An 18,668-nucleotide genomic window follows, 5' to 3' on the forward strand; every position below is an offset into this window, starting at 1 on the left:
ATCTATGGGTAGACTGGGCTCTAGGTTCAGAAATAAGCTGTATGTATTTATGACTGCAATCACAACAACAATTATAAACTTGCTTATAACCTCAAGGTGGTCAGGGGGGAAGGGGAGGCTGGCTTTTGGTCTATATTCATCTTACTGTTGCCACTGCTGACTGAAAATTATGGAAGGGAAATGACGTTGTACAATAAAGAATCAATAAAATTCACAGGATCTATGTTAGTTCTATATTTAAACAATTTGCAAGGTAAGAATGCCGTGGTCAGAAGCATTCAAGGTCTCTGATATTGCACTTGCCAATCTCAAAGGTACTAGGCTAGGCAGTGGACATTTTGGGAAGGTTTTTTGGTAGCCTAACAAATTTAGCAAAGCAAGCAACACTGACATTTAACACAGCTGAATATACACCAGCTTTTCCAACAGAGTCATATCCAGTAAGATTCCTCTGCAAAGTGATTTCTATTTGTTCCTTGTGTTCTTTCTGAACTGCTAGCATATTCAGATCACATCAAGCCAAACATGCAAAGAAAATTATTAGCAGTAACTTGCTCTAGAAAGGGTGTTAGCTTTGAAGCCTCAGATGCACAGAAGTCGTGTGGGCAATATAAGAATCTCTGGAACCGTATTTCAAAAGCGACAAATGATTTTACCTATAGGAAGTTTCCAACACCTATGGCCATTTAGTTGTCAGTTCTTTTGTTGAACTGGTGGACAAGAAGGTATCACACCAATCTGTCTGCAAGGACTGCAGAAAGACTACTATCTGCCATCCATTCAAACAGCCGCTGATGGCCATGACAGTAAAATCCTATCCTGTCCTCCCACTAGTCAGCATCTGGTTACTTATATGTCGTAACTGTTTCTAGTTTACATTTTACTTGCTTCCATATAGGTACACCTTCAAATAAATTTCCTTGTGATCATGTTTGCAAGACTGCAAGAAGTGGCCAACAGCAACATTACTAAACAAAACGGCAAAGTAAGCCAGAAAAGGTTTTATTTTATTAGGAATGGTACATTTAAACACATGTAAGACTTTGGGATTAATTTACATATTTTTCCAAAAACATTTCCCTTCTTGAACAATACAGAAGTTAAAAAAAAAATAAATCTAATTCCAAATTATAAGAACGAACAGTATTTGCAGTGGAAATTTCTATTAATCAAAATAACTGTGCATTCGGGAGATTTAAAGAAGTTATCCTCTTTATGCCTTAACATGATTTACTTTTTCTGTCACAACTGACTACACTTTTCCTGGGAATTTTTTCCTGCTGTCATTACTAAAATAACCTTCCTTTCCATCAAGACTATTGCTAGTCATACCCAAAAGTATGATACTGAATAATGTGTGTATGAAAGCTATGTCACTTTTATAAACATCAAAAACATGGACATGCATATTGACATTTCTGTGCAGTTTTATGGAGTCACTTGTCAAATAAGGCCTCTACGTACAATACCACATACTAGTGAATTACTGGAAAATTATTATAATGGATTCCCAATAATCCGGACATCTGGATGGTATGTCTCATTTTAACAGGAAAATCCAGCTTTCATTACTGCTTAACATTGTATTGATTCACTATCCAAATGAGCAATATTCAACTGACCAATGTGTATTCCTGAAAGTCTGTTGCAAATTAAGCATATTATCAAGGTCATTTAAAGCTGGAACTTAAACAGCCTGTCAAGCCAAGCAATGGGGTAAAAAAGTTAACTCTAAACTAAATTCAGCTGGTCCATTCATTTTCATACAGAAAAGTAGCCACAGAACCTTAAAGGAATAAAATCTATACTTCCTGTTCTCGGACTCAATACCAAGGACAAAAGCTAATGTAGTATTTTGGAAGTCAAAGGCCTTGGAGGTGGAGGGGAAAGTGGGGGACAAGAGAGGGAGAAAGCAGCGTATTGTCTCATCCCATTACCTCAGCATTATGTGTACATAATATATCTATGATAGAAATGTTTACTAATAGCAGGGAAAAAAAAATAAAAAAGACTTCCCACTCCAGACTTCACTGAAAGGAGAAAGCTGACAGCCCCTCCTCACAGAGATGGCCTATTTGATGACAGGCACTTTGGCAATGTAAGAGGAGGTTACCCTTTCGTCATGTTAACTCTTCCCCTCCCAGTTCTCATGTATAATTTGTCTCAAGTCTTCAAGAAACCTGAATCAAATTAAACGCATTAATACATCTCTAAGAGCAGGTTAACTACGGCTATGAGCAGAGCTCGATCTAGATCGAGATTTTCTTTTAGAAGAGGAGGGAGATGGGGAAGAAGCTAGCAAGCTGGAGCGGTGGCTCTTCTGGGAGTAACTCTTTTTAGGTGTACGACTGCGAGAACGAGACCGGGATCGAGATCGGGACCGGGATCGAGATCGGGACCTGGACCTGGACCTTGATCTTGACCTGGACCTGGACCGGCTGTCCGATCTGGAAGATCCTGTAGACCTGGACCTGCTGCGAGATCTTGAGTAACTCCTTGATCGAGATCTGCTTCTAGAGAAACACAAAAGCTGTAGTCTTACCTCCTACTAAATTTAAAATACTCAATTTAAATTCTCAATGACTTTGTATGCACAGCACATCCATGTGAACATCTGAATGCGCTTTGCACAGCATTCAGTTATTTCAGAGTGCTGCTACATTTCTGTTATGCTCCATCACAACAGTATCTTCTTAGGCCAAGGTTAGCAGGAACTGCTAGCCTTGACATTCTCTGCTAGCTTGGCAAAACATGAATTGCCTAATAAAAGACACTTTCCTCCCAGCAGAGGTGGGAGGAGACCAACAGATTTTTAGCCATTTATCAAGAAAAGCACAGAAATTAAAATTCATACCCATTGCATTTATTCTCCCTAGAAATGCCCATGTAAATTAGTTTGGGGTTTCTTTCAAGATGCTAAAAAAAAATCTCTAAAGGCATGGAACACCAGCACACTTTAAGGCCTGAGAGTCTGACACCTTCTCTAGTTATGCGTCCCTTTTCTTATGAAAAGAAATGGATTTGGTTTTAAGAGAGACATGAGAGAGACGCAGCTAACATTTTTTTAATGACTGAATGGCAGAACTGCTTTGGGAATATATGCAAGCAAACTAACTGTTTTTCTTTTATTTTCATGAAAAAGGTGGCTTTCACAACTATCTGAGAGACATTTCACAGGACTGTGAAGCAGCTTTCCATTAAAGTAAAAGGCTTTTAATAACAAAATTCATAGTTATTTTAGAAGTCCTTTCATTTAATACCAAGTTCTACTGTTAAAAAAAAAGTTCCTTACTCTCACCTGAAAGTGTTTGATTTACCCTGTTTTCAGCAAGTTAGTTCTTATCTAAATCTGTTTACACTGCTAGAAAGTGGTTCTGTGCAGTGATATTTAGCTTGGGGCCAAAGAATTAGATAATAAAACTTTGGCATCGATACTACCCAAATCCATGCTCTCAGCAGAATTTTATCAGGTCAGGTGACATACCTATGCCTTCTGTGATCTTCAGTCAGTTTAATTCTTCGTCCATTAAGCTCAGTGCCATCCAATTTTTCCAGTGCGCTCTTCATATCACTGTAAGACGCAAATTCTACAACCCTGTATACCATCAGGAAAAAAACCAAAGTTTCAGAGAAACTTAAAAGCAAGGAGAACAAGTTTGGGCCTTTTCCTATCTGTTGAGTCACAGCTTGATGTTTTATCTTCTGAAAGCTAATTTTTAACTTGGTTAACAGGAAAATATGACACTAACAGTCACAGCCATCCATACCTTCCACATCTTCTTAAACATTACCAGAACTCTCATCTGCAACGAGATGGAGAAAATCCAGGAACCTACATAAACCTGTACCAGCTGAGGAAGTATCTTTCAGTCCTCCACTACATTGCATTCTAAAGCTGTCCAAGAAAGAAAATAAACTTGCAGACTCTCCTGTCCCATTTAGATTTTTAACAGTGAATAGAAAAATCTCCTCTTTGTTTTTTAATTTGTTTTCCCCTCAAAAAAGTCTAAGTTGCATTTGCTTGCACTGGCCCTAGAGCACTGTTTTGCCAGCACAGACACTATAATCATACTTTCCTCTCTCCTGCTTTGTTACGCATGACCTTTGTAGTCTGCAGAATTAAGAATGGAGAGCAGGCAACGAGGTATTCCTTATGGAGATTGGTTATGTTCATTTCCCATTACTTTGTTGAACCAGTACAAAGCAGCCACAGACAGGAGGTATTCTAGCCTCAGGAGTCAGATCATAAATGATTATACATAAATAACTCTAAGTTAAAGACAGCAGAACTCAACTGTTGAAAGGTATTCTCCCTCCCCTTTCTGCTTTGACACATTGTTTTCATGGCAGAGAGTACAGACTGAGTTCAATACCACTTCTGAACTCCTACTTACTGACTGTTTGTGTTTTGGTTTCTGGTGGTTTGTTGGTGGTTTTTTTTTTGCATTGGAGAAATTTCAGCATCTAAGCCACATCATAGATTTATGTTTCATTTCTTCTATATTACAAGGATAATCTTGCCTTTAACAGTTTCAGTTATCGTACAGATTTAGACACAAAATGAACTCACCCTTCATTCCTGTTGTTTCTGTGTGCATCCACATAAGTGACCTCCCCTGCCTTTCTCATGACATCTTTCAAGTCCTGCAGCAAAAGTTAACATTTTAGCCTTAAACAGGACAGAAATGAGTCAGCTACCAGTAATACTCCCCTAAAACTTTCTCTGCTAAAACTGCTTAATGCTTTTATATTTTTATACGTATAGAAATACATATAATTCAGAAAAAAGTTTCTGAAACAGCCTGTGTAATAGCAGCTGCATATAGAAAGGATCCCTCATTTTTACAACTATAGTGAATAAAATACTGCTTTTAAAATAATCCTGTATCCCAAAACCAGCTGTTAAGAAAACACAATGCAATACTTAAAATACCAATGTATGCACTAAAATCAGAACTATAACAGATGAAAAGCAACATAGTATTAAATGCAGATTTTCATGACTAGCAGCCCACTTAAATGACAAGCGGATATATGTAGACAAATTCATTCTATATGCTCACCTCCCCAAACTTCACAGCAAAATTAAAAGTAGAAAGGTGCAATTACTATATAATTAATAATTTTATAAAGGGAAAAGTTTTCTTATATTTCACTTGAATATCTGTCACACTGCAGTGCCACGTCAATAGACACCCTTGTATTTAACTTAATAGAGGCTAAACACGCAGACACTGTAAAATTACTTGCTCAGCAATAGGATAAAGTACAAACAAATAATGTAAAAGGTCACTAAAAAGCTAAACATTTGTATAAGTTAAAGCAGTACTTTTACCAAACAGTATCTGGTATTTTATAATCCCAGACTACTTACCGCAACATGCCACAAGTGGCAGATGATATAAGAAGGTACCTTAAGCAAAGAGTTGCTTGTCCAATACCTAGCTGGCCAAGAGGAACTCTCTTACATGAGAAAGGCAGAGTGATGGCTCATAGCAATATGCTTCACGGAGGTACCAGGGGCCCTGAAAGCACTGGACATAGTCTCCAGTCTCCAGAAGTGGCTAAAGAACCCGAGGATGATCTGTGCTAGCCAATCGAGATCAAACCCAGGCAAACCAAGATCTAGATCGCCAAAAAACAGGAGTGTCATAGGAACCAAAAGGAAAATTCAGAACAGGCCAAACCCTAGAATTTCAGCCACTAGAAAACCCCCAAGTCTTTGTTTCTTTTTGCTCCACACAAGAAAAATGAGGGTTAACCAAATCAAGATTGTTAGAAGAGGTTCAAAATGCACTTGGTTAGAAATATGCTTAAGGAAGAAAAGACTACAAAACAAAAAGCCAAGAAAAACTTTAGAACATTTGCCACAGAATATAAGAAGGCTTAGTTTTATCTAATCTTTTAATTAAAATTCAATCATTTTAAAAACTGGCATACACAAACTAGTAGACATTTTCCTTGCTTCACATGTGCTTAACACAAAGAAACCGTAACAGCAAATGAAAAATGGACCCTACAGCACCATTAAAAGTAACACTTCAACCTCAGTATGTTTATCTCAATCTAGAGATGCCTGGTTTCGGCTGGGATAGAGTTAATTTTCTTCCTAGTAGCTGGTATAGTGTTGTGTTTTGGATTTAGTATGAGAATAATGTTGATAACACACACTGATGTTTTCAGTTGTTGCTAAGTAGTGTTTAGACTAAAGTCAAGGATTTTTCAGCTTCTCATGCCCAGCCAGCAAGAAGGCTGGAGGGGCACAAGAAGTTGAGAGGGGACACAGCCACGGTAGCTGACCCAAACTGTCCAAAGGGTATTCCATACCATGGGATGCCATGTCCAAAAGAACAAAATTTTTGCTCTGCTCAAGTCAATGACAGCTTAACCAGACCAGGACTGGTAAGTCAAAAGGAAGTTAGAAAATGTTAATCTACATAATTATTTTTTTAATTCAATAACTTTAGGCTTTAAAATTGAGCCCCCCTCCACCCCCTGACTTGCCACACTAGATGCTGAATCCTAAGGATCATCATCATAAAATATCATTTGTAATAGTAATGTCAATATCATTAAGATGCCAACATTATTGATCAAAAGAGAGTAAGTGTGCATGTGTTATAAAGCTCAACAGAGTATTTGCTATTATTAGGGGAATGTTTTAAAGTTATCTGGTTTTACTTAACCAGTGGCACAGTTGAATTTTATCCTAAGTTTACTGTTCTGGTTCACCTTAAACAGCACAAGAATACCCTGTTGTGCTTAGCAGCAAAGGAAAATAAGGTGTAGGACAACCATAAACAGGAAAAACACATATTAAAAATTACATCTTCGTGTAACACAGATCTACTTTTCCCAACTGCTTGAAAATTCACAGACACTGAAGAACTAATGAGGGTGGTTGGAAAGCTCTGAACATGCAGAAATACGTTTGCTTAAATAAGGAGAATTCTGATAGTTTGTCTACTACTTAGATATGAGATTATCTACTAACAATATAGTCAAAAATTTGAGGAAACTGATCTGAACAAAAATTTTATTTGTGGTTTGGTTGGTTTGGGTTTTTTTAAACATCCCAGCACAATAACTTTTAAAGGAGACAGAAGTTCTCAAAGCACAGGGATCTGCACACACCAAAGATGAAATTATGTGCGTTAAGTTTTAAAGCAAGGTTCTATATTGATTGTGCTTGCTAGAAGCTCAGGAGTTAGGAAGAATAATGCCACTACTGTTAATGTATTAGCTCTTTTAATCTGTTGTGTAAGTAGCATAGTTAAAAGTTAAAACGCTAGTCAGTACCAAAGCAGTACAGCTCCAAAACAAAATGAGGCTTGCATATGGATGTTAGCTTCAAGTGATTTCTATTTAGGCAGGTATCAAGAAGTAAAGTCTCTTATGCTAACTTATGATATAATTAAGAGAGTCATTAAGCATTTAATTAGAATCCTAAAGATTCATCAGTATGAGATCTGAATTAGGTGGGCTTCAGTCTAAAATGGTAAGTACACACAAAGCCATTATAAATATTCACAAGTAAAATAAAGTTACAGAAACATTAAATTTTTTTTCAAGTTAACACTAAACAGCATTACAGGATTTATTCTCCTTAATGCTCCATTCTAGCTTACTTCTCTGGTCCCTACTGTCATTTCCAAGCATTGTGTTCTATAACAATCTCTTCATATACATAACTGCATAGCATACCCAGAAGATACTCAGATGAAATCCACTTGCTCATCACATCAACTCAGAAGTTGTTTTTTTAGTTATTCAATAATTAACACAACTGTACAATTATGAACCTTTTGAACCTGTCATGCAGAAGATAAACAAACCTAGTTCAACTGTTTATCTGCATGGACTGTACCCAAGCTCTTATGAAACACATCAGCGGAGCTCCAGGCAAGCCAAACAGCCTCCTCATGCGGATTTAGCTGCAAGACCAAGGCTTTGAACATTCAACGTGTTCTACTGCATCTTTCAGTACAGTAATTAAAGTCTCTTTATTCAAAAAATATAAAGGTTAATGAACAAGACTGAACTCCACCATTCACTCACCTTTTCTAAATAGCATCTGTTGCTATGCCCTTAAAAAGTAAACTTTCTATAGACTGTATACTACACAGAACACAACTAAAGGAATTACTTCATGGTTATTCTGTTAAAAGCCAGCTAAAGATTAGCAAAACATAAGCAAGGCGTGCAAAAATAATTAAGAAAGGTGGTAAGAAAGCTTCAAAACACAATTACTCAAAGTTTGAGTTTTTTTAAAAGTATCTACAGCAACCATACTTTACACAGTAGCTTTCTTAAGATTCCCTTTATTAATGACATATTACCAGACTTCTCATCATGCATCATGTCACAAAAATACTTTGCAAAACATAAGATCATAAAATTCACTCAAAACAAAGGCATGCACTTCTAGGTATAACAATACAAAATGACGACATAGTTTGCATGGATGCTATGCTTCAATAATTTAGAAACAATCTAGAGATTTCAAAAGTTTTATCAGTTCCCAACTACAAAATCTAGTTATAGAACTATTCACACAGATGTGAAACAGAAGACTTCTGTAAGTGTTTGAATGGTAATTTTTAGCAATTACTGAAGCTTTTTGCCTTTTTTTCTTACTTGGGTTAAATATTTATGATGGCTTTATTAAGAAATTAGCCTAAGAGCAGTCTACTTCCAGGGTAGGAAAATAAGGTGTAAAAAAAGAAGGTAAGATGTTAACTCACCTGCCAGCTGATACGGGATGAAAGGTTTTCAACTATGATCCTGTGTTCAGTACGAACAGGAGGTCCATACCGGCTAGAAGAGTTCAGAGGGGAAAAAAAAAAACAAACGAAAAAGTTTCCAGCGTAAGAAATTTAGAACTTAAGAAATCTGATGTTTTCTATAGTTTGCTGAGAGAGTTAAGCATTTTCCTTGTTGCTGGACTGCAGTTTGATTCTCCCTAGTCAAGGATATATTTAAGAGTCCACTACAAGAAGAGAGCTGTTACAAGGGGATTAAAAAGGATTTTGATGAAGAACTTTATACCAAGGCAGTCAATATAGCTGCCATTTTTTCTAAATACACTGAAATAAGTGCCTAGTAGAATGAAAATAATGTAAAGAGAATTATTCTAATTATGGTATTTGACAGGCTTGGCTCACACATACCGTTTTGGAGGTTATTCATGTAAAGGGCAACTTCTAAAAATTTTTTTTAGTTGGTAGGATAAATTCTGTTTCATGTCAGGGAGACAGACAGCACAATTCAAAGGCATCTTAGTTTATGCTTCTAAATTCCGAATCACTTGTTAATATTCATAAATGCCTCCACAACCTGTATTAGGTATTTTTGTGGGTAGAAATATTCTTATTTTAGTAAAATGAGAGCTAGATAACTGGTTGCCCTGAAATAACAGTGGCAGTTTACAGTTCCTGAATGAAAGCCAATGCTGTTCACTTAACCAAAAATTAAAGACCCTCTCAAAAACGAAAATGTGGTGTGAAAATGTTCATACAGAAAAGAGTAAGACATCTGGAAAGAATACTGTCCTTGCAGGTCATTTCTGTTCCCAATCCTAGTCATTCTGAATTCAAAGGGATCTGAGAACTATGGAAAAAGATATGCCAGCCTTTTGATAAGTAATGCAGGATTCTAACAATGGCACTACTTCGTATTACTACAAAAAGATTCAAGAATCAAGAACACTGACCTTAGAGAAAATTATTCTCATCTTCTCCTCCCATAGAAACATAATCCTAAATTGTGCGTATTGATTTGTACACTGAAGCATAGGCAATTTCATTTCAGTGCATACCTCAAAGTGTCCCAATTTTTTTCAGAACATCCAGATCTTCCAGGCATTTAAACAGAGGTCCCAGAGTCCCAAAACTGGCAGGCTGAGTCTCATTTTTCCATTATTGCAAACCGCAGTCTCTTCCTGTCTGGCATCGGCAGTCTGACGTCATGAACATGACTACAACGTCAGATGCCCACGACCTTCAATCACACTTCCTACTTTAAAAGTCCACTTTTAGCCTGGACCTCGGACCAATTATACCGCATCAAGGTTACTGCCACTAAAGAAAAAATAATCTAATTAGCATACTTGCATATGCAAATTAGATGTTCCAGACACTGGTTTGTAATTGGCAGCAATTCTGACTTTGAAACAAATGCAGAGGTTTATGTCAGTTAAGTCTTCGTCTTTCTTCCAAACTCTACTCTGCATAGGCCACAGCTATAAATGTTTCTACAGAGTAAATTATTCCATACATACTTACTTCACACAGGTAGATATAAAAGTACAAAGATGTAATTTGTAGTTGTTTGGTGGAATATATGCAAATCTGCAGAACTTTCACAAGCTCCACTGCAAGTTGGCATAAGGTTCATCACTGGCTCAAATCGCTAAAAGTGAACAACTTCACAAATACTGTATGTCCACTACAGGTATTCTAGATATGAGCTACATCCCATTTTTCAGATTCCACTGTCAGACAGAGGCTCCCCTTCAGCAAGGCACCTGCTTGGTCAGCAAACTTAGTCAATTGGTATTTAAACACTTCTCACATGCTAGTATGTTGTGTCCTAGCATTGTTTCTCAAATACAGTTCCTTTTGTATGCTGTGCTGAAGTAAGCATTTTGATAACCATACAACTGGAAATGTGAAAGCTTGGTTAGATGGTAAATACCTTGAACTATTATTCTACAATAATTCTACTTAGCCTGTAAGCTCAGTTTAATGACAAAAGCCTCAGCAGAGAAGCTCTGGCATTTTTCTTGACTTAGTCTTTAAAAACAGCCAATCCAACTGCAGCATTACTCCTTCACATCATTTACACAACAGTAGGAAGCAAGACCAATGTAGTGCCTACAACATGGAGAGGGAGCATTTCATAACAGGTTTGTGAACCTCTGCGAGCCAGTTAAACTGCTTTAAAATCCACATTCTCTTCAGCCAGAGGAGGTAAATAATAGTAATGGACCTCCAAGGTTTGAGAACATAAGTTCTTTCGTGAAGCTATACAAGGAAACAGAGCTGGATCTCTAAATCCAACCACAAGAAGAAAACAGCATTTCCATACAGTTCTTCAGTTACTGTGTTTGTAGGAAACAGAGTCCAGACCACCTACCTAGATCCACTCTGCGACTGGTAATAACTGAACCGTTGAGGGAATCTGCCCCTTCCTCTTCGGGCTCGAGCATGCTCAATTGTAACCCTTACAATAGGAAAAAACCAAAACAAACAAACAAACAAAAAATAAAACACAAACTTCAAGTATTTGACAGTGACTTAAATCTTTTGCAACTGGAAGCACATGTGCATGAACAAGAATTATCTTGCCCTTGCACGCAATGATTTATAACACAGTCACTGGCATTTCTTAAAGAGCCAGAACAGTGGTATTCTCTTGTCTCATTCATCTCCCTCAGACTATCATGAAAATGGTCATGGGTCTGTAATTCAGATTGAAACAATTAAATTTGCTCAGCCAGAACCCAAGAGTAATCACAGAGGGAAAAGACTACCAAAATAAGTAACAACAACCTAATGACACAAACCCAGCTTCCACAGTCAAAACAAAAATTACTGCAACGTACAATGACTATAGTCCACATTGTTGCAAACTGAAGGGCAAAACACCAAATTATGAGAGGCTATCATCAACTTAATTTCTGAAGTCAACAGACAGATAAATAGCAAATAAGTAAGTTAAATTCATTTTTACTAATATTTCTAGTGAGAAGACCTTGAGTTAGCTTTTAAGGAGAAGTGGAGAAAACCGTCAGCTACCCCTCGTCCAGCCCCAAACTATTTTTGCCTTATGTAAGTCTGTAGCCAGGATCCCAATGAGTCTCTTTATCTAAAGTTATAGAAGGTGTATCCCATCACAGAGCCACAAGAAACAGGTGTCAGAGCACAAGCTAATGCACCGTATTTGAACACAAAGCACTTCTGCTGTTCTTAAGGGAATTATGGTATCACGCTTACCTTTCATCACACAACTCTTTACCATTTAGTTCATAAATTGCATCATCAGCATCCCTGTGGTCTTCAAATTCCTAGAAAGAAAACAGGAATAAAAAAGTATTTTCCCTCATAGCATACTCAAATGCTAGAAAACACATTTTCTTTATAATTTTTACACTTCTGCAGCAAGTATCAGCCAGAACTTTGATCAAGGAAGCCGACTCCTAGTACATTTATGACTGAAAACCAAGATGTTCCCATTCATGATCATTTCTTCTCCCTCCACCCTGCAAACTCCTTTTGCCTTCCTCAGTTGTTTCAGTATAGCTATTTGCAGGACCTATATAAAATTAATTAATTAAATGACCTGGTTTATTACAGAAATGTCTAAACTACTTTTGGGGAGAGAAGTGGTGGGACTACTTCAAGGCATACAGTTTAAAACACAACCCTACATACAGGGAAATCCTATATAACAGCACAAGCTGATCAACTGCAAACAAAAGCAGGAGAGCTGTGCACTCCCAAAATCCTCTTAAGAATTCTGGGGCTGATTCAACTCTTACTGAATTGGCAAAGAAAGAGTAAACCAGAAAGAAAGCCCTTCTCATTTTTTTTTCTGAGTGAATTCAGGTCACTAGTCTGGCAAAAAGGTACCTGTGTAAGAAGAGTAAGAAACATAAGCCCCTCTTCAGCAGTGGCCACCTGTGGGTCTGGATCAGCTATAATATGCAATTCCATATACTGCTGCAACGGAATCTGTTGCTTCACTTTTGGCAGCAATGCTGCTTTAGTCAGCCCAAGTAGCCTCTGCCCACTATCCAGCCCACTGGTTCTTGGCAAAGCTGTTTGTACAGCTCTGCAGGAAACTAGGTCAAGAAACCTATCCAGATGAAAAACAGCACACTGCGTGCAGGAGGTGGGGTGAAAAAGACAGTGTTATTTTTCAACTAGATCAGCGTCCCAGGTAGGTTCCTTATGTGGCTGAACAACTGTGGTAACGCCATGAGAGGCAAGGGAAGAAAGGAAATAAATAAAGCAGTGAGAACAAGCAGCTGGGTAGGGACTGCTTGAACCAACAGTGTGGATGGAGAAAAGAAATTGTGGAACTGCAGCTTGAGAGCAAAGAACAACAAAGAAGCTTCTCTAGTTGAAGAAAGCGTTTGCATAACTACAAACAGCTTTTCAGAAGCAATACTGGCTTAAGCAACCTTCCCCCTTCTGCACTGAAATCTGTTTCACTACCAAGTGAACCGTCACACATCCTTGCATGATGATGCAAAAATTATCTTGAGAAAATTCATTTAGGCCTGGCATTTAAGATTATCAATAGTTAGCAATTACAACTCCCATGATTTCAGCTAGTTCCTAACAAACTGAACATCTGTAAGTCTGTCTCACTTTACATACTAGCTTTATGGTCTGAAGTTTGAAAATGTTCTGCACTGAAGTCTACAAAATTTAAGTAAATATAATTAGTTTCAAAGATCAAGCAATGATTTCAGTCAAGCGCAATGATTTCAGTCAAGCACAATGAAACATACTTTCAACACTACAACAATGTTCAATCAAAATCACTTGGTTTTTTAAAAGATTTTATAAATACAGATTTTAAATAACCAAAACCAAAGATGAACCAACAGCCCATGACAGTGGGGTACCGCAAAAGATAATGCTATTCAATGTATTTATAAATTATCTGGATGACAGGACCAAGAGCACCCTCACCAATTTAGTGGCTGACACCAAAGTGGGAGGAGAAACAGATACACAAGAAGGAATAACTACCACACAGAGACCTTGATAGGCTGAAAGGTTAGGCCGACAAGAATCACAAGTTTTAATGGAAGATAAATGTGAAGTCCTGCACCTGGGATAGAATAATCCTAAGCAGCAGAACAGGCTGGGGTCTGAGTGGCTGGAGTGTAGCTCTACTGAAAAGGACGTGGAAATCCTTGTGGAGAGTCAGCTAAGTGTGAGTCAGCAGTGTGGCCTTGCTGTAATGAAAGCAAACTGTGTCCTGGGCTGCATCAGTAAGAGTACAGCCAGCAGACCAAGGGATGTGATTATTCCACCCGACTTGGCATTTGTTAGGCCACACCTGCAACAATGTGTCCAGTTTTGGTCCCTCCAGCTCAAGAAAGAGACTGAAAAATTGGAGTGGGACCAGCAGAGGGCCACCAAAACTGATCAGAAGGTTGGAGAACAAAGAAAGGCTGAGTGAGCTGTGTTTGTTCAGCCTGAAGAAAGGCAGCTCAAAGGGGATCCAGTCAGAGTCTTCCAAAACCTAAAACACAGTTACAGAGATGACTCAAGTGCTTTCCTCATGTGGGTGCACAGTGATGGGATGACAGGTAAAGGGGGGAAAATCTTGCTCAGACGTAAGGAAAAAATTCTTCATCATGAGAACAACTATATTTTTTAGACAGAGTTACGGGGCAATTATTCAAGCTTATTAGTGAGCTCTGAAAAGAAAATGCTTCTGCCTAGGAACTGTAGAAGAGAGGAAGGAGGGTTGGCTGACTCATGTGCGAGTTGAGCAGAAGTTGTTCCTGAATGAGTCAACAGCCCTGCCCAAGAAGAGAAGAGGAACACTCAGGGAAAGGTGACTTGAGAAATAGCAGCAATTGGAAAGGATGCACTAAATAAACTCAGGCTCACATCTAGATCGGCCATTTACCTCCAGACTTTAAGAGGCAGGTATTTACCTACTGGCAGGTATTTACCTACTGGCAGTCAACAAGAAGTAGCTCATACTGCAGGGCAATCAGGAACAAGCATGTGTACAAGTCAAGAAGTAATACTTCAATGAAACTAAAGTAGGGAAAGCCTGTTTTTTTTTTTTCTTTTCCCATAGCTTCACCCAAGGGACTGATCTTGGCAGAATGAATGGCAAGTAAGCCTGCCATAGTGCGAGGGCAGCATCATCAACCTTTCCAATTTGAACTCAGTGCTGCAGAACAACTAATTCTCATTTTTCAGGAGATAATAGTTAAGAAACAGGCTGATCCTGAGTCAACTTGGGAACCTGTAAAGGTGTAAAAATTTGGACAACAGTTTAGGAGTGTAGAGCTTTAGAAAGCAGTGGTAGGAAACTAAGATCCAATGAACTGTGCATTTCATTTACTAGTCTGACAGACACATACGCCCTGTGAACATATATTGATGGTGAATATGCCTAACTTTAGCTGCAGAAGATTTAAAAGCTGTGCTGCTTAAATCCAAGAGCAAGCACCTATTACACCTGTTGTCTTATCCAACCACTTTGCTTTTATGTCAGGCCATTATTCAGAGAGATGACCAAGCAGACTAGAAGGAGTGAGAGAGGAACATAAATGGTTCTGTATAAACTCTTCTCCAGGTCAAGACTTTGCCAAGTTTTGTAATGCCGTAACAGGATATTTATACTGTCTTCAGACATAAGGGATAAAATTTAAATTCATGGAAGACTATGATCAGACAATGTATTTAATGTTCAGACAATGTATTTAATGCAGCTAGAATATTACCAAGATTTTGAGCAAAACCTGGCCAAAACCAGGTAAAACTGTAATCCCAGTATCTGAAAAGCAGTCTGAAATGTATATTAATATTTTCCATTTCCATTGGAACTATTATTCTCTTAAGCATCTTCCCTTCCTTGACATCAACCTAGCAAGGCGAGTACCTGCAAGCAAGAGAAAGGAAGACAATGTATTACTTACCACAAATCCAAATCCATTTTTTAGATGGATTTCTCGTATGCGTCCATACCCTTTGAAGAATTTCTCCACATCCCGTTCCCGAGCGCGTGAGCTTAAGTGTCCAACAAAGACACGGCAGCCACTCATCTTAAGGTTGATGCTAAGAAGGAAAACAGCACTGTTTATTAGATTAACAAACTTAAAATAGAGTGATTAAGACCACTTTCGCATCTCAGAAATCTCGGTTAAATAGGATTTGATTTTATTGTTCTCCAGGTATATATGTTAAAAATCCAATTTGCTATAGTCAGAGAAGTGAGAAAATCTTATACTGCTGACTTCTAACAGAACCTACGCAGAACCCCTAGTTTTGTCCTTTTTAGTCATATAACCTAAAGACTTCTTGTATCTAAAATAACGTTTTGTTTGCTGTTAGACTAACAAGGCTTTTGTATCACAGAACACGAAAAAAACCCACTCTATAAGCTCCAAGATGAATTTACTGGGCTAACAGCAGTTAAAAAAAAAAAAAAAGAACAAAACTGTTATCCTAATTATTGGAATAACAACATAAAACATTCTCAAGCTTTTGCTTTCACCTTAAAGAATTGCTGCAATAAAAGTTGTATTAGCATCCAAAAGATAAATAGTAGTCATCAAATTATTTGTACGAACCACAAAGTACTTTATTTTAACAGTCTATCAAGTTATGAAGACAAAACATTTTGTTATTATGAGATTTCAATGATGGCAAAAACAAAGGCTATTTCAGATATTTGGATTTTCAAAACTGTCTACTGATCCAGGATAGATAATTTGAGATATTTTTATGGAAGCTCCAGTGTTTACCTTGAGTATGTCACTTTTTCAGTTTATGCGATTTAGAAATTAAGTTCTTATAACTGGAAAATATTAATTATTTGGCTCACTCAGTGAGCTGCTTGTCATACAAAAACCAAAGAATCCAAGCCCTAAGGAGAGGAAATACAATGTGATCTTGTATTACAATACTAGGTTGTAAAGCAGACAGAGCAAACTGACAACATATCGGTTAGCTGTGAAAGTAGTTCAAGACAATTTGGGTGCAGTATTAGCATGATTTACCTTCTGTGTTAACACCCATTAGGTTTCTATTGATTAGTTTCTTTACTTGGGCTCAATCTGCCATCAGAGGAGTGCCAGAACTTTGGAAGACCAGGTACTGGACTTCTTACCAGGCGAGAGGTAGAAGTGTGACAGCACTTACTTAGATTAGCCTAAACCGTCCCCCAACCACGATCTGAGGTGATGGCTATTTAACCGCTTTCACGCGAAAAGTTTTGTGCTTCCCTTACCATGCTGCCTTTTGTAACCATTCCTTCCTTTGTGCTCACGCTTGCGTTTTTATGCCCACATGGAAATCCAGCTCAGAGGACTGATTCAGCTTCCTCGCAGAGCAGCTAGTTTTCCGACAGATTGCTTCCCTGATGCACCCTTACTACACAAACACTGGCAAAGCCAGCAGCTGGTATTAAGGGAAAGACAGGCCTTTGCAGAGGCAGGACAGACTTACATAACTATGTGCTCTAAAACACGGCAAGAACGGTCACTCTGGCAACAGCGCTCATTTTGGGAGCGACACAGATTTGACAGATTAAAACGACTGCGTTCCTGCTGTTCAATGCTTTTCGTTCTTAGTTCCAGAAAAACAAGGTGGGGAGGAGAGGAATCACGGAAGGAAATGAAGGCGGGTTGGATGGAACCGGCTGCCTGAGAAACTGTCACAGGTACAACTATGGGGTGCAAACGATCTGCCCATGCATTATTTACTCAAACATCAGGGAGCACAATGGACGCGAGAGTCTGCACCGACACCTGCCACTCGCAGAGCTTCACACGTTGTTCCTAGCACAATGCAACCGCGTTTGCTCACCGGTGGCTCCCACGACACCACACGCCGTCGGAAGAGCACCCGGCAAGCACGGGCCCGCAGCGAACGACCATCTGCTCGCTCGCTCGCTCTTTTGAGAAGTCGCGACGGGACGGGGCTGCGCCAGGCTCGCCGCCTCCCCCCGGCGGGAGGACCCTCTCCTCGGGTTCACCGCCGCCGAGGCCGAGGCCCACCCAGCCGGCGATCGCCCCTCCGGCTCTTCGCGGCGGACGCGAAAGCATTTACACCCGCTCACCTCCGAACCCCGCCGGCTCCCAGCCATCCCTCGCAGCAGAACAGCCGGGGTCAGCCCTCCTCCCCTCCGCGAAGCCGCCACGAAGCGCGGCGTCCTCCGCCGCCCGCTGCCGTCGCGCCTCGATTACCCAACGCCCGGCGGCCCCCCCGCTCCCCGGCCGAGCGCCCGGCCCGGCGGCGCCAGCGAGGCCTCCGCGAGCGGCTTCCTTCCCCTCCGCCCGGCGCCGCCGCAAGAAAGGCCGGGCCGGGCCCGGCCCGCTCCGGTCCGCCCCGCCCCGCAGCGGGGCCCGGCTGCCAGATCCCCGCTCGGAGCCCAACGCCCGACCCTCCCCCGGCCCTCCCGCCACCGAGCGAGCCAAGGAGGCGGCAGCCACTCACCGTCGCCGAGCGCTGAGTCCCGCGGGCCGTGAGGAAGCCGCTCTCGCCGGCCGCGGCGGCAATGGCTGCCTTGTTCCTACGAGAGACCGACACCGCCGCGCGCCCCCAACGGATGCTGCGCAACCGCCAACGCCCGACTCCAACTCCCAGCGAGCCCCGCGGCGGCCCGGCCGCGCCCCGCGCCGCCGGCGGCCGCTTGGCACCCTGGGAGCTGTAGGCGCTCGTCGGGACGGGCGCCGCGGGGCGGTTCGGCGGGGGCGGGCTGCGGCCCTGTCAGGGCGAGCCGCGTAGGCCGGCGCCGTTGGGTCCGGGAGAGGCCGAGCGGCGGGGCCCCCGCCACGACCAGGCCCGGGCTGCGGGGCAGGAAGGCGCTGGGAGCCCGCCCTCGCCCTTGGAGCTCCCCGAAAGAAATCGCGCTCCCTTCCCGAGGGAGCGGTGCTGGGCCTGTGCGACCCTGCCAACCTGCTG

At 40.5% G+C, this 18,668-nt stretch overlaps 1 protein-coding gene across 2 annotated transcripts; it reads right to left on the reverse strand.

Moving 5' to 3' along the window:
- Positions 1-986: 986 nt before the first annotated feature.
- Positions 987-18,338, reverse strand: LOC126049254 (serine/arginine-rich splicing factor 5-like). 2 transcript variants are annotated; one of them, XM_049825324.1, is made up of 8 exons: positions 18,201-18,338; positions 15,680-15,818; positions 11,997-12,067; positions 11,137-11,223; positions 8,745-8,817; positions 4,571-4,644; positions 3,485-3,595; positions 987-2,513 (listed from the first exon to the last, which is right to left on the reverse strand). In XM_049825324.1, exons 2-8 carry the CDS (start codon positions 15,803-15,805, stop codon positions 2,222-2,224), a joined length of 834 nt encoding a protein of 277 aa, XP_049681281.1. In that variant the 5' UTR covers positions 15,806-15,818; positions 18,201-18,338; the 3' UTR covers positions 987-2,221. The 2 variants fall into 2 exon arrangements, with proteins under 2 accessions (XP_049681281.1, XP_049681283.1); XM_049825326.1 differs by lacking the exon at positions 18,201-18,338 and adding an exon at positions 17,824-18,026.
- Between the last annotated feature and the right edge of the window lie 330 nt (positions 18,339-18,668).

The sequence above is a fragment of the Accipiter gentilis genome, chromosome 22 (assembly GCF_929443795.1).
Source record: "Accipiter gentilis chromosome 22, bAccGen1.1, whole genome shotgun sequence".
NCBI classification, from domain to species: domain Eukaryota; kingdom Metazoa; phylum Chordata; class Aves; order Accipitriformes; family Accipitridae; genus Astur; species Astur gentilis.

Coding starts and splice junctions, on each gene's coding strand:
- LOC126049254 (XM_049825324.1), bottom strand. CDS start 15,805: ATGAGTGGCTGCCGTGTCTTTGTTGGACACTTAAGCTCACGCGCTCGG. Junction 8,818..11,136: donor CAGTCGCAGAGTGGATCTAG/GTAGGTGGTCTG, acceptor GAACTCTTCTAG/CCGGTATGGACCTCCTGTTC. Junction 3,596..4,570: donor AGAAACAACAGGAATGAAGG/GTGAGTTCATTT, acceptor GATGGTATACAG/GGTTGTAGAATTTGCGTCTT.